At 42.6% G+C, this 14,922-nt stretch overlaps 1 protein-coding gene across 4 annotated transcripts in view; it reads right to left on the bottom strand.

The window, feature by feature from the left end:
- Positions 1–1,655: 1,655 nt before the first annotated feature.
- Positions 1,656–14,922, bottom strand: part of LOC145398413 (uncharacterized) — a 32,386-nt gene continuing 19,119 nt past the window's right edge. For 3 of the 4 annotated variants that reach the window (XM_080271289.1, XM_080271292.1, XM_080271290.1), the window contains 6 exons: positions 13,378–13,565; positions 13,059–13,217; positions 8,767–8,944; positions 7,897–8,010; positions 3,021–3,186; positions 1,656–2,721 (listed from right to left, as the gene is read on the bottom strand). In XM_080271289.1, the coding sequence (XP_080127415.1) occupies positions 2,688–2,721; positions 3,021–3,186; positions 7,897–8,010; positions 8,767–8,944; positions 13,059–13,217; positions 13,378–13,565 (839 nt within the window). In that variant the 3' untranslated portion in view covers positions 1,656–2,687. The remainder of the gene's footprint in view (positions 2,722–3,020; positions 3,187–7,896; positions 8,011–8,766; positions 8,945–13,058; positions 13,218–13,377; positions 13,566–14,922) is intronic. The other variant, XM_080271291.1, reaches the window with a different exon arrangement.

The raw sequence follows: 14,922 nt of genomic DNA, 5'->3' as shown, positions 1-14,922 counted from the left end.
AAGTTGGTCCTGACATTTAAGATAAGAGTGACCAGCCTCACTCATCCCTGAGTGGCATTTTGTGAGCAATAAACCCCATCTCAATCCCATTGGAGCACCTTAAATACCCACTCAACCACCAGGCACCATAATCTGGTTATATGGTTACCACTCAGCATAGCAAATGGTTTCCTGATGTACAGGAAACCATTTGGCTTGTCACTGTGTAGAGTCACCTACAGGCAGAACAGAGGAAAGAACGAAGGAAAGAAAGACAGAAGAGGGAGTGTAAAGTCCCCCACAGGCAGGACATGGAAAGAATGAAGGAAAGACAAGAACAGGATGGAAAGAAAGAAGGATGGGAGAGAGGAAAGGGCAGACACCTGAGAGCAGCACTACATCGAGTGAGTGGATGGTGAGCACCCCCACCTACCACTTATGTAACATTGTTCTTAAAAAGGAGACCTTCCAGCGTCCTATCTGATTAAGCATTTCTTTTTTCCCCCCCCAAATCAGCCTTGTCAAGGAATTTACTACCCATATGCAAAGGAAACTTCCTTATTATGATGCATAATGGTCAACTACCATATATCACACAAATTTCATCCATCCATCCATCATCCAATCCTACCTTGCCCCAGGAGAAGCGTAGGAGCCTGGGGCTAGGCATGTTGGTCCTGACATTTAAGATGAGAGTGACCAGCCTTACTCATCCCTGCATGGCATTACGTGAGCAATAACCCCAACCACCCCTTGGATATAAACCTTCACCAGTTCAATTCGATTGGAGCACCACAATTACCCACTAAACCACCAGGTGCCATAATTTGGTTATATGGTTACCACCAAACGTAGTAAATGGTTTCCTGGTGCACACAAAACCATTTGGCTTGTAACTCAGTGTAGAATCACCCATAGGCAGAAGAGGAGGAAAAAATGAAGGAAAGAAAGACAAAAGAGGGAGTATAAAGTCACCCACAGGTGAAGTAAAGAAAGACAGAAGAGGAAGGAAGGAAAGGAGGGAGAAGAGGAAAGGTCAGACACCTGAAAGCAGCACTACATTGAGTGAGTGGATGGTGAGTGCCCCCACCTACCACCGTATACAGAAATTTAATTACAGTAGACCCTTCTTATTCACGGAATTTGCATCCATGGATTTAAGTTTCCGCAGATCAAACTTATTTTAATACTGTACTATACACTGTAACTTAATTTGAAATTGGCGTGGAACTCGCACTTCATCTGTAGCTAGAGTTAGCATACCCACACTCATGGGCATTCCCGCCACTCCGCCAGTCTTATTGTAAACACCAATCAGCTCGTTACTTAAGTCGTCGTCGCTCTTCTTGTGTTTACAACTCTACTGTACCTCATTGTGTAAGTGAAAAATGGCTCCCAAGAAACAAGTAAAGGAAAAAAACAATCCTTCAAAGCCAAAGAGAGAGCATAAGGTGTTATCTGGCATCCTGTCTGAACAGTCAGACTAGACTCGTAGCTTACCTACAGTGCCGCCACACATCTCGTCACCTCACCACATTAGCACTGTAGGAACTGCACTACAATCGTCGTCGTCGTCGTCATACAACAATCATTGTCATCTATACAGCAATCATCATCGTCATACAGCAATCGTCCTCAATGTTCGAAGGTTATGAAGAGAACACAGTCTTTTGGTGAGTGTTAATATGTATTTGTAATATATTAAAGTATGTTTTTATTTTTTCAGGGATGTGCTTAGCTTATGTGGAAATAATATGCCATTTTGCGATGATGACTTGAGTATCCATGGAATTTGCCTTCCGTGGGGGTCTCTGGAACCTAACCCCCGTGGATAACTAGGGTCTGCTGTACTATAAATTCTCTACATGAAGCTGCAGAAAACCAATCCTCTGTGATAGAGGCTTGGAGGAGCTTTTTTTATCACCTGCACCAGGAATCCAACAACACATAGCACAGTACTGGGTTTTATTAAGGTCTAGGAAAATATTGTAACTATTCTATAAGAAATACAGAAATAAAGAAAATGAAAGTATCAAATATTTTATAATTAATACAGAAGCAGCTCATACCAGAACACAATGCACTGTGTGAAATTAAATAAATGATATGGGGCAAAGCAAAATTACATTACTGTTGCACAAAGTTTATTGACTGAGGGAAACTTCAAGTGGGAAATTATTCTACGTAACCTTAAAATTACTGTCCTCACATAATCTTGGGAGCCAACAATGGATTAGTGACAAATGCCCCTTGAAGCCTACAATACCTATACATTGCTTATGCACCACTTTGGGTTTTGTACCTTGCAATGTAGATAACAAAAAGTTCTCAAGACATGCACAAGACTTACACTTATGTCTGCGATTATAAAATGCGTTAATTCATAAAACACTGAGCCACTGTTATGCTCCTAATTTCATAAAATTCTTAGGCAGCAGTAATGACTGACCAATGTCAAGAAATTACACCACCTTAACCAAACCTATTATTATTTTCTCAAATCATCAAGCACAGTGCACGATGTTTTGGGGGCATAACACAACTGCTTGAAACAGTTAAGGTTATAACTGATGGCAAAATCGTAATGATGAACACAAACCAGCTGGTTCGCATCATTCTCACATAAACAGTGTTACACACATACGCACATCTACCCTTGCGGATTTGCCTCTCATATCAACAAACATTTGGAGACTCTTCTTTTCACTCTAATATGGACGGGATCTGCCAGGTCCACGGTCCCTGGAAAACATAATCAGTATTATTCCTATGTTAACCACCTACTTTTCATTTTACTAGACATACTAGTAGTGTGACAAACCTTACAATGAAATTCTCTAAATATCTCCAACATTAACCATGCAACTTTATTCATTATCCTGACTCTTTACATACTTGAAGACACAATGCTGGACCCAAAGGGAAAATTGAATACAACCTGAAAGAGCTATCAACAGCACTAAATAAGAAAGGAAATGGTCTACACAATAATTTTCTTTGCTAAACATAAGGACCCACAAACAAGTTTAGCATAAACTCACCCTTTCATAGGTCCACCACCATCTCTGTCCCCATCACGGTCCCCATAGCCCCCACGGCCACCTCTGAAGCCACCCCGGCCACCACGGTCTCCACCTCTCCCTCTGAAGCCTCCACGGTCACCACGCCCTCGGAATCCACCCCTGAAACCACCTCCACCACTACCCTCTGAAAAAGTCATACATCAGACTATAGGCAGTCTTCATTATGAGTCATCACCATCTGGACCTCCCTTCCCACCCTAGGGCAGGGTGAGGAGTAGCAACATCCAGACAGCCCAAATTTGCCCAGTACAATGGGCCATGCTTCCGTTCACTCACCATTCAAGCCCACAGAATCCTGGCTCTATCTGATATGCCAAAAACATTCACCACGTTCTGTGGCTTCACATAAACATACCCGATGGAGTCAATCCGGACACTGTCATGTTAAGTGGGGTGCCAAATCCTTGATCATGCATTTCTCCTCACAATAATCATCCAGCCAGCTCGATCTCTGGTCAATCCCCTAGCCTCACGGACTTCCATATCTCTCTTCCTCACACACTCATCCACCATATCCCTCCACCTCTTTGACCTACCTCACCTCCTCCCTCCTTCAAATTCATTCAGATATACCTTTGTCACCACTCTATTGTTGTCCATTCTCTCCACAAGACCATACCACCTCAGAACACTCTCTTTGATTCTGGCATCCACGGACTTCACTCCCTATCTTTCACGAATCACATCATTTCATGTCCTATCCACTCTCTGTACTCCACATACATTCCTCAGCAGTCCCCTCTCCACTGCTCTCACTCTTGACTTCATTCTCAGCAGTCCCCTCTCCACTGCTCTCACTCTTGACTTCATTCTCAGCAGTCCCCTCTCCACTGCTCTCACTCTTGACTTCATTCTCAGCAGTCCCCTCTCCACTGCTCTCACTCTTGACTTCATTTTCATGCCACACCATAGTCTCACATCCATATGTTAAAATTGGCACTAACACTCCTTCATGTAGGCCTCATGCAGCTGCAACATGCAAGTCTCTGTTCCTTATCAAGGCCTTCGTTGCACCCAGCTACTCTCCTTCCTTGTGTCACTCTACCTTCTACTTGCACATTTTCCTCTCTTATCTATCATTGTACCAAAGTATTTAAACTCTCAAGAATTCCAGTCTCTCTGCATTCACTGTAACATCACACTGGGAGTCACCCTCTCTCTCAATAACCATCACTTTACTCTTTTCTACATTTACACTCAAGGCGAGACGCTCACAGACATCAACAAAACTCTGCACTAGTCTACCAAGTTCTTGTCTGGTATTTGCAAGTAGCACTGCATCATCAGCATACAACAAATTTGAGATATTCCATCCATCACAATTCATTACCAATGCCATTCCCCTCTCCATTACTCATGTTTTTACTTTTCACATAACCCCATCCATATATATACTGAACAACCATGGGGACATCACACAACTTTGTTGCATGCCCACACCGATCATAAATCATTCACTTAGCTGTCCATTTACCCTTACACATGCTTCACTACCAACACAAAAACTCTTGACGGTACCTACCAGCTTACCATCGATGCTACCTGCTGTTCATTTGGATAATGACAAAACTGCTCCCCCCCCCCCCATCATCTAATCCTGTGTTGCCCAATGAGGAGCATAGAAGCCCGGGGCTAGGCAAACTGGTCCTGACATTTAAGATGAGAGTGACCAATCTCACTCACTCCTCCGTAACACTGCATGAGCAATAAACACCAACCACCCCTTGGATAGAAACCTGCACCGGCTCAATCTGACTGGAGTGCCTTCATTACCCACTAAACCACCTGGCAGCATAATTTAGTTATATGGTTACCACCCAGCATAGTAAATGGTTTCCTGATGTACAGGAAACCATTTGGCTTGTCACTCAGTGTATAGTCACCCACACGCAGAAAAACTAGGAAAGAATGAAGGAAAAAAAAAAAGTCAGAAGAGGAAGTGTAGAGTCATCTGTAGGCACAAGAAAGAGAAAAGAATGAAGGAAAGCAAGACACAAGAGGATGGAAAAAAAGAAGGAAGGAAGAGAGGAAAGTATAGTCACCCGAGAGTAGCACTACATCTAGTGAGTGGATGTGAGCGTCCCCCCACCTACCATACAAATCATTAAAAACCTTCTGCACAGTATCTCCTACCCATCATAATTAAGAGGTATACTGGTAGTCGGACTGGAAATTATTGTCATAAGATCCCTATACAAGTTTACTATTTTAAAACAGAAAATACAAAAGGAAACAACAACAATAATAATAATCATCATCCAGGCCTCCTTTCCTACCCTAGGTCAGGGTGAGGAGTAGCAGCATCCAGACAGCCCAAGTTTTCTCATTCCAGTCACAGCTCATCACTGGGGCTGATGAGGTGTATGCAGCAATGATTAAGAGTAGTGGAGAGTGGAATGAAGTGTTTGCTGAAGATATGTAAGAAGTCATGGACAAGTGAAATTGTACCAGCTGAGTGGAAAAAGGCAGTGACTGTACCTTGTACACAAATAAAGGTGAGTGAAGTGAGTGCAAGAATTATTGTGGCATAAATCTACTGAGTGTGGTAGGGACGACATATGGAAAACTTATTATGAAGAAAGTAAGAAAGAGATTAGAAGTCCTAGTGAGTGACAAACGGGGTGACTTTAGGAGTGGCAGAGGATTTGTGGATCAAATATTTGCAGTGAGATAGCAAAGAAGGCATGTGAGAAGGACTCTAAGGTGTTTATGGCATTTATGGATCTGGAAAAAGCATACAACAAAGCAGACAGAGAAGGATTGTGGAAAGTTTTGCACATGTATGGTGTAGGTGGTAAGCTGCTAGGGGCCGTTGAGAGTTTTTATGATGGTAGTGAGGCATGTGTAAGGGTAAACGGGCATCTAAAAAAAACTGGTTCACGATCAGGGTGGACGTGTGACAAGGTTGTGTGATGTCCCCATGGTTGTTCAATATATACATGGACGGGGTGATGAGAGAAGTAAAAACATGAGTAATGGAGAGACAGATGGCGTTGGTAAGGAATGGAATATCTCAAATTTGTTGCATGCTGATGATGCAGTGCTACTTGCAAACACTGGACAAGAGCTTCGTAAACTAGTGCAGAGTTTTGTAGATGTCCGTGAGCATTGTGCCGTGAGAGTAAATGTAGAAAAGAGTAAAGTGATGGTTACTGTAAGAGAAGTTGGCTCCCACTGTGATATTACAGTTAATGGAGAGAGACTGGAATTGGCGAGAGTTCAAATACCTGGGTACAGTGGCAGAAAAGAGAGGAAAACGCATGAAAGAAGTGGAAAGTGGAGTGACACAAGGAAGTTAAGTAGCTGGTGCTATGAAGGCCTTGATAAAAAACAGAGGCTTGAATGTTGGAGCTGAACGGGACTTACATGAAGGAGTGTAAGTGCCAACTTTAACCTGTCATGTCCCGTCAAAGTATGGGTATAACACCATGTTTATTCACGCTGACACCCAACGATGTACCGGTACGTTTTGCAAGTGCGAGGTCCACCCTTTGCACATTTTTCAAGTTTCACACGTGACTTTTGGTAGGCATACACGGGAGACCTTCCTCTACCCGCCGCCAGGCGGCAACATTGCCTTACCCTGCATGACCCCCCCCTCCCCCTCCAATCGCCATTGTCTCAGCTCTCACCTGTTAGCAATGACCTGGCCAGTGGAGACATGTCGCGCCACGGTAAAAAATTCAAGGTAAGAGTGATTCCCCAATCGATGATGATGTGGAGGACAAAGGTTACGTGGTGCCAGAGGAAGAAACAAGCATAAGTGATGAAGAGGTAACATTGCCAAGGAAGGTGCAGTATGTTGATGTGTTCAGTGAGTGAAACAATGCTTATATCGCCTACCATATATGACTGTAAAAACCAAAATGTTCTTGTACTACATATAAATTCATACCAAATGAACAAATATCTACCTACTCTGAGTGGTTTGCACTAGTTACCACTACCATAGAAAACAGGACAGCAGCAGTGTGGCTCCACAGAAGACGGTACCAGGTTTGGGGAGGGTCAACTGTACAGAACATTTCTAAACCCAGGTGAGCACTTTTTTTTGTGATTTAGGCCTACCATTGTTTCTCATAAAAAGCGAAGGTGTGAGAAAAAAAGAAATCCAAAATCAGTTGCGATTGTGGGGGGGGGTCATTGGTTAAAAATCTGTCGGGATGCGGCAGGTTAACATATGAATGTGACAATACGGTATGGCACGAAAATGAAATGTCAAGAGTAAGAACAGTGGACATGGAACTGCTGAGGAATGTATGTGGAGTACAGAAACGTGATACGTGAAAGATGTGGAGTGAGGAAGTCTGTGGACACCACAATCGAAGAGAGAGTACTGAGATGGTATGGTCATGTAGAGAGAATGAATGACGAGTGGTGAAAATGGTATATCTGAGCGAATTTGAAGGACGGAGGAGGCGAGGTAGGCCAAGAAGATGGTGGAGGACTACACTGGATGAGTGTGTAAGGAACAGATGTATGGAAGCTGATGAGCCTAAGGGACTGACAAGAGACCAAGCTGGATGGATGAATTTTGTGCACAGAAGCACATAACCAGGGATTTGGTACTCCTTTTAATGTGACAGTGTTCAGATTTACTATCAGATAGGTAATGTGAAGTTACAGAACACAATGAAAGATTTTTGGCCTATCTCATGCAGCCAGGATTCCTTGGGCTTGAATGATGAGTGAACTGGGCAAACTTCGGCTGTCTGAACATTGCTACTCCTCACCCTGCCATAGGGTGGGAAAGGAAGACTGGATGATAATGATGATGATAAAGTGTATGATGTACAAGTAATGGCTACACAAAATACGTGGTCAGTCAACATACCATCATCACCCATCCCTGCAGGTTTGGGTTCATTGCAGCGATTGCAACTGTTGCGCCATGCAAAGTTGTTGTTGCCACATGTAGGCACGGGGCACCGCCAGTCACCAGCACGTCCTGCTCAATACACAGGAAAGTTCATGTCAGAAAATGTGACAACTTTTTCTAACATTCACTCTCCAATTCATGCTGCTAATTACTCTTCTACATTAATTAACAGGTTCATTCAAAGCAAGTCAAAACCCAGTATTAGTATTAATCTAAATAGGTCTTCAAAATAAAACCAAATGCATTACCATACCAATTAACTTTAAGGAGATACTAGAATACAGATATAGAACAACTTAAAGGTTCACCAAGTTACTGGGTAAGTTTAAATGAACCAAGATATCTACATACTGACAAAATTGAGAACACAGCAGCAAAAAATATATTACCAAACCCGTCTATGATTTTTATGCATTAATTTACAATAACATTAATACAAACACAGCATGGTTAAGATTACAGCAAGAGTGCATTAAACACCACAAAACCGATTACATAAACGCTACAGGAAGGTTAAAATGACTACTGTACTTCAATGAAGAAGTCTCTAACTACAAGAGCAATACTACAGCTTAGTTATCTGAGCAACACCCACTAACCCCAGTCCTAATTCAAAATCAGAGGATATCTTAGTCTCATCAAATTCTAAGTTAGGTTAATGGAAACACGATAGTTCAATTACCGTTACAGCCAGAGTTCCAGTACCCGCCATGCTTATGAAGTGATCACAAGTCTTGTATGAAAACCAGCACCCATTACTACTAATAATAACAAAGAACTAAAGAATAAAAGAAGAGCATAGCACATTGTCAGAAGTGTGCTCACCCCTACCGCCGCTGGGAGGACCATCACGGTCACGATCACCCCCTCGACCAGGTGGTCCACCTCGCCGGTCAAAGCCTCTGTCACCACCACCACGCCCACGCCCACCACGGTCATCACCAGCAAACCCACCACCACGACCACGCTCATAATTGCTCTTTGGACGCTCTGCCAGCTGAACCTGGGAAGAAATATATATATATATATATATATATATAGAGTATATATATATTTTACCCCTGGGGGTAGGGTTTTTTTTTCAAGAATACTCCCCCGGTATCCCTGCTTGTCGTAAATGGCGACTAAAAGGGTTGGCGGAGGGTTAGTGCCCCTCCCCGGAAAACAACTAACTAAAAAAACAAACAATAAGCCTCGGACAAGGACTGACCAAACGATGACGACCAAGGACCGGACAAAGGACATGGTAATTGGAACCTGGAAAGTAAGGGGAGTGAATGATGAGGTGAAAGAGAGAGAGATTCTCCAGGTGCTTGAGGGTGCGAAAGTGGATGTATGTGGAATAACTGAAACAAAATGGAGAGGAGAAAGTGTGAGAGAATGGGAGTATGGATGGGGTATATGTGCAGGAGTAGGTGAGAATGAGAGGGCAAAGGAAGGAGTATGTATAGTTGTGAGTAAAAGATGGAAGAGGAGCATAAGACAGTATGGATCAGCTGGGTCAAGGATTGTGTGGGTAAAGTAGAAAGTTGGAATACAAATGTGGGCGACTGTGTGTGTGTATGCACCAACGCAAGATCGTGCTAGAAGAGTGAGAGAAGAGTTCTGGACAAATGTAGAAATGTGCATGGATAAGTTTGGAAGGAATGAGAAAGTGTTTTTGATTGGTGATATGAATGGTAAAGTTGGGAATGTGAAGATGGATGGAATAGTTGGTGAGTGGGGTGTGCCTGCAGAGATAGATGAGAATGGGAGTGCGTTAGTGGATATTTATGCTGGGAGGGGGTTGGTGACAGCCAATACCCTCTTCAGACATAAAATGATCCACAGGTATACATGGCGAGTGATGAGAAGGGTGGGTGGTGAACTGAATGAAAGGAAGGCAATGATTGATTATGTGTGTGTGGATGAAAGGATGCGAAGATGTGTAATGGATGCAAGAGTTTATAGAGGTTGGGGGAGTGGACTTTCTGACCACTACTTAGTGGTGGCCAGAATTAGAATTCAAGTAAGATGGAGGAATAGAAGAAGGGAAAGACAAGAGGAAGGAGTAGTTGCAAGGAGAGTGGAAAGGTTACAAGAGGATGAGAAAATGGCAGACTATAAGAGAGAAGTGGAGGAACGATTGGGCAAATATGAATTGAAGCAGATGGGAGACGTGGAAGATGTGTGTAGGATATTTACAGAAGAAATATGTGCAGCATGTGATGTGGTGTGTGGAAGGAAGAGAAGACGGAGGGGGGTGCAAGGAACAGCGTGGTGGACTGAAGAGGTGACACAGGCTGTGGCACAAAAGAAGAAAGCATACAATGAATGGATGAGAAATAGGGGCGTGGAAGAAGTTGAGAGGTGGAAAAGAGAGTTATATGTAGAAAGAAAGAGAGAGGTGATAAGATTAGTAAGAGAGAGTAAGAAGAGAGTGGATGAGGAATTTGGAAGGAATCTGAGTGTAAAGTGGAGGGACTGTAAGAAAATGTTCTGGAAACAGGTGAAAAGAGTAAGACAGGGTGGAAGTGAAGTTAGCAGGGGAGTGAAAGATAAAAATGGTAGATTACTAGTGGAGAAGGGAGAAAAAGTGAGCAGATGGAGAGAACACTTCAAGGATTTGTTGAACGTACAGGATGGAAGTAATGCGAGTATACGTGGCTGGGGAATGGCTGGCAGAAGGAGGGAGGTGAGAAGACAGGAAGAAATCAGTAGGACAGAAGTTGTGGAAGCAATGAAGAAAGTTAAATCGGGGAAAGCCCCAGGAATTGATGGAGTGTGTGGTGAAATGCTGAAGCATGGGGGAGAGATAGTAGTAGAATGGATGTGGAAGATGTGCAGATTGGCCTGGGAGGAAGGTAGAGTCCCGGAGGATTGAAAGTCAGGTATAATTATTCCCTTGTACAAAGGAAAAGCGGAAAAAGAAGTGTGTGGTAATCATAGGGGCATTTGTCTTCTTAGTATAATAGGAAAAGTGTATGGTAGGATACTTATTGACAGAGGTAGAAAAAGAACAGAGAAATTAGTTGGAGAAGAACAGGGAGGCTTTAGGAAGGGAAGAGGTTGTGTAGATCAGATATTCATTCCTAGATCTTTAGTGGAAAAGTTTCTAGAGAAGGGAAAGAAGTTGTATGCAGCTTTCATGGATTTGGAGAAAGCACATGACAGGGTGGATAGACAAGGATTGTGGAAAGTGTTAAGAATATATGGAGTAGATGGGAAGTTGTTGAATGCTGTGAAGAGTATGTATGATGGTGCGAAGGCTGCAGTGCATGTGGATGGTGAACTAAGTGAATTTTTCTCTTTGAAAGTTGGGTTGAAACAGGGATGTGTCATGTCTCCATGGTTGTTCAATCTGTACATGGATGGGGTAATAAAAGAGGTACAAGGTAGGGTAGTGGATGTTGGAGTGGCCCTGGTGAGAGAGGGCAGTGTTTGGAAACTCCCTGTACTGTTGTTTGCAGATGATACTGTATTGTTGAGTGAAGACGAAGGGAAGCTGCAAGGCTTGGTGGATGAGTTTGGGAGAGTGTGTAAGAAATGGAATCTAAAGGTGAATGTAGGGAAGAGTAAAGTGATGGTCTTTGAGAGAGGTGAAGTCAGTGAATGTACAGCGAGGTTGGATGGTGAGGAATTGGAAAATGTGAATACGTTTAAGTACTTGGGTAGTGTGATGAGTAAGGATGGACGTTTGGAGGGTGAAGTGCCTGAAAGAGTACAGCAGGGAAGAAAGGTTGCTGGTTCTTTGAAAGCAGTGATAAGAAACAGGGAAGTGAGCATGGAAGTGAAAAAGTTACTACATGACAGTATTGTGATAACAACTCTAACCTACGGAAGTGAAGCTTGGACGTTGTTGGAAGGACACAAGTCAAGAGTGAGAGCAGTGCAAATGAGTTATTTAAGAGGAGCCTGTGGAGTCACATGGAGAGATAGGCTGACGAATGAGGATATAAAGAAGCATTGTGGTGTTGATGTGGATGTGATAGGAAGCGTTATGAGGAACACACTGAGGTGGTTTGGCCATGTGGAGAGGATGGAGGGTGAAAGACTGACGAAGAGAGTGTATGTGAGTGAGGTGGAGGGGGTAAGAGGGAGGGGGAGGCCGAGGATGAGATGGAGGGAGGGGGAGGCCGAGGATGAGATGGAGGGATGGGGTGGAGAGGTATATGAGAGAGGGGGGTGTTAGTTGGGAGCAGGGCAGTGAAATGGCGGGAGACAGGGCGACTTGGAGGTGATTTGTTTGTGGCCACCCCAAATGGGATTGAGGCGTCTGGCAATAGATAGATAGACAGATATATCTATATCTATATACATATATGTATACATACAGTCAAGGTGGGCACATCATACTGTGCAAACATCCACACTTTTCTCATACCAAGTAGATAATTATTCTCCAGGCATGGCTTTTGAAAGATGAAGATTCTGATACTCCATGAACAAACTGCATGGTACACCAGGAAAGCTTTATAATTTTCAGAAAATCAGAAGACAAAGATTCTGTTTCTCCATGAACAGACTGGGTGGTAAAACCTGGGAAAGCTTTACAGTTCTCCTTCAGGACATAACCCAAAAATCCAAGCCGCATCCACCTATCTATGTAATGCAAGTTATGAGTCTGCATGCATGAAAAAGTAGGAGGGGTAAAAACATTATTTGAGCCTCCTCCTTCATGTGCCACAGTTCAAAATGCTGCTGCTTAATCCCCAATCCATCTCATCAGGCAGACCCATCAACTGCAGGTATGCAACTGCCCCTACACCACTGATGCTTTCTGCATCTCAGCACAGCATGTGCTGTGCAGTGCTCCACTATGTTATATTTTGTGGGCCTATTCTACATGCTGGCCACAAGTCATCTGTGATGTAAATAACCCTAACTAGATTTCCCATGTTCATGTGGTGTAACATCTCAAGCCAAGCTCTTTGAGGATACACACAAATTGAGGGAAAGACTACTGGTATTTTCACTCATTATCCAACAATATTGTACAGTAAGATGCTCAACTATGTATTTACTAGTGGTGTTTCCAAATTGTCCATTTGTACTTAGTGAAATTCCTTTTCAATTTTCAAGCAACTATGTAAATTATGTAGCAATGAGCACACTTAGGAAAAACATGAGTAACCAACCTTGATAGTGCGCCCCATGAAGAGCTTGCCATCAAACCACTGAATAGCAGATTTAGCAGTGTATGGGTCATCATAGGTCACTGTGCATTCCCCCTTCATTCTGCCAGTTGCTTTATCTTTGTATAACCAGATCTTGTGTCGCTGGGTCTTCTTGTCAATCTGTAAATACACAGATGTATTTCAGAGTCAAAGACATTACAAAAGTTTTCCAATGAGAATATCTACCTTGATTCTGCTACAAAGTGCATGTCATTGAATTACAGTGTCCCACTCATATCCATAAAATCCCCCTTACACCAAAACGATCCACTAAACCCACCTTGATGATACCAATAGAGCCAAAGTGATCCTTGACATCATCCTCCGTAGCAGTGGCTGGCATCCCCGAGACAAATATAGTGTCATCCTGCATCACCTTATCTGACATTTCTCCTCCACGGAAGCGGTCACTGCCACCACGACTATCCCCATCGTACCGACCACCGCCACCGTAGCCACCGCCATCCTCTGAACGCCCAGAAGGCACCAATACAAATTAATCATACCATTCACATACACTGTTGTCTAGCTTGAGCACACATCCATGCTGGCTAATGAATAGGAAAGCATTGCCTTGAACCCTATTACTCTTGACTGAATTTTGCTGAAGGTTAAACATTCATTACACTATCAGTCAAGCATTCATTACATATATACATAGCACAAAATTCAGAAACATGCAACAGTATATTCTGAGAGAACATTATAAACATTGTCCACTGAACGTAATTCTTCTTGATTCCTCTGAAAATTCTTAACACATCAGCCAGCATCCACCATGTGCTCTACTTGACACGTAAACAACCTACTTAAACAGATTGAAAGTGCAAATAGGTTCACTATTACTGAACTTGCATCTTTAGTCAAATAACCAACTTGCACATCAACTGTAAATATTAAATGCTACTCATAACCTAAACTGATTACCTGAGACAAAGGTTCTCAAGCTGTCGTTTACCCTTGGAGTAGTATTGTTGACTACGAGAAACAACTCTGTAATATTGACTTCATTGAAGTATTTTGATAACCCAATATGCTGCTTTTTTAATATAAACAGTTTTACAAGTGAGAAGTGTGATGAAAATGACTGGATAAAACTGCGAAGAACCTTGACTCAGGAAGCTATCCACTGCTGTTTCAACACAAACACCCTCTAGTGGGCTGACCTACAAATTATACAACAAGCACCACACACTAGAAAAGGAACTACATCAGGTAATACCATGAACCATAAAAACCTTTAACTTCACTGCTACAAAATACCAGAAGTTAGAGTGAGGGCTGCTCTCTGCCTTCCACTTGTCACTAGTTTAATCCTCTTCATACTTGTCACACCCAATATATTCAATACCTTTTGTGTTTGTTGGCAATACCTTTAGGGCTTTGTAAAAACAGTCGCTAACAAACCATTAACCGATATGCAGCAAACACTGAACATGATCCACCATCAATGCTCAAACCTTTAAGAGACACCTTAACCACATTCACTATGGTGCATTTCACAAAAAATAACCAGTTGGCTCCCTTATCACATGAATATGTCTGTAATGAGTGCCCATGTCACATAAATCTTCATATTGAACCTATTAATATACCTCTTACAACCTTTGCTCAGTTACTCTTTCTTGGAACACACTGTACTGTCCAAGCTATAATCTTCATCTGACATTGACCCCAACCCCAGTAACACATACATCAAAAACTGTCGCACTAGCAACATTTTACAATGAATAATAGTATACAGTACGGCAGTGTGTGTCCAATTTTTTATCCACAGTACAATATTTTAGAAGTTTCAGAGAATGGTACAAAAATGCATCAAATT

Source organism: Coenobita brevimanus, chromosome 45 (genome assembly GCF_032717465.1).
Source record: "Coenobita brevimanus isolate Jiangsu-jjx chromosome 45, ASM3271746v2, whole genome shotgun sequence".
In the NCBI taxonomy this organism is placed as follows: Eukaryota; Metazoa; Arthropoda; class Malacostraca; order Decapoda; family Coenobitidae; genus Coenobita; species Coenobita brevimanus.
This window is presented reverse-complemented; position numbering and strand designations above follow the sequence as displayed.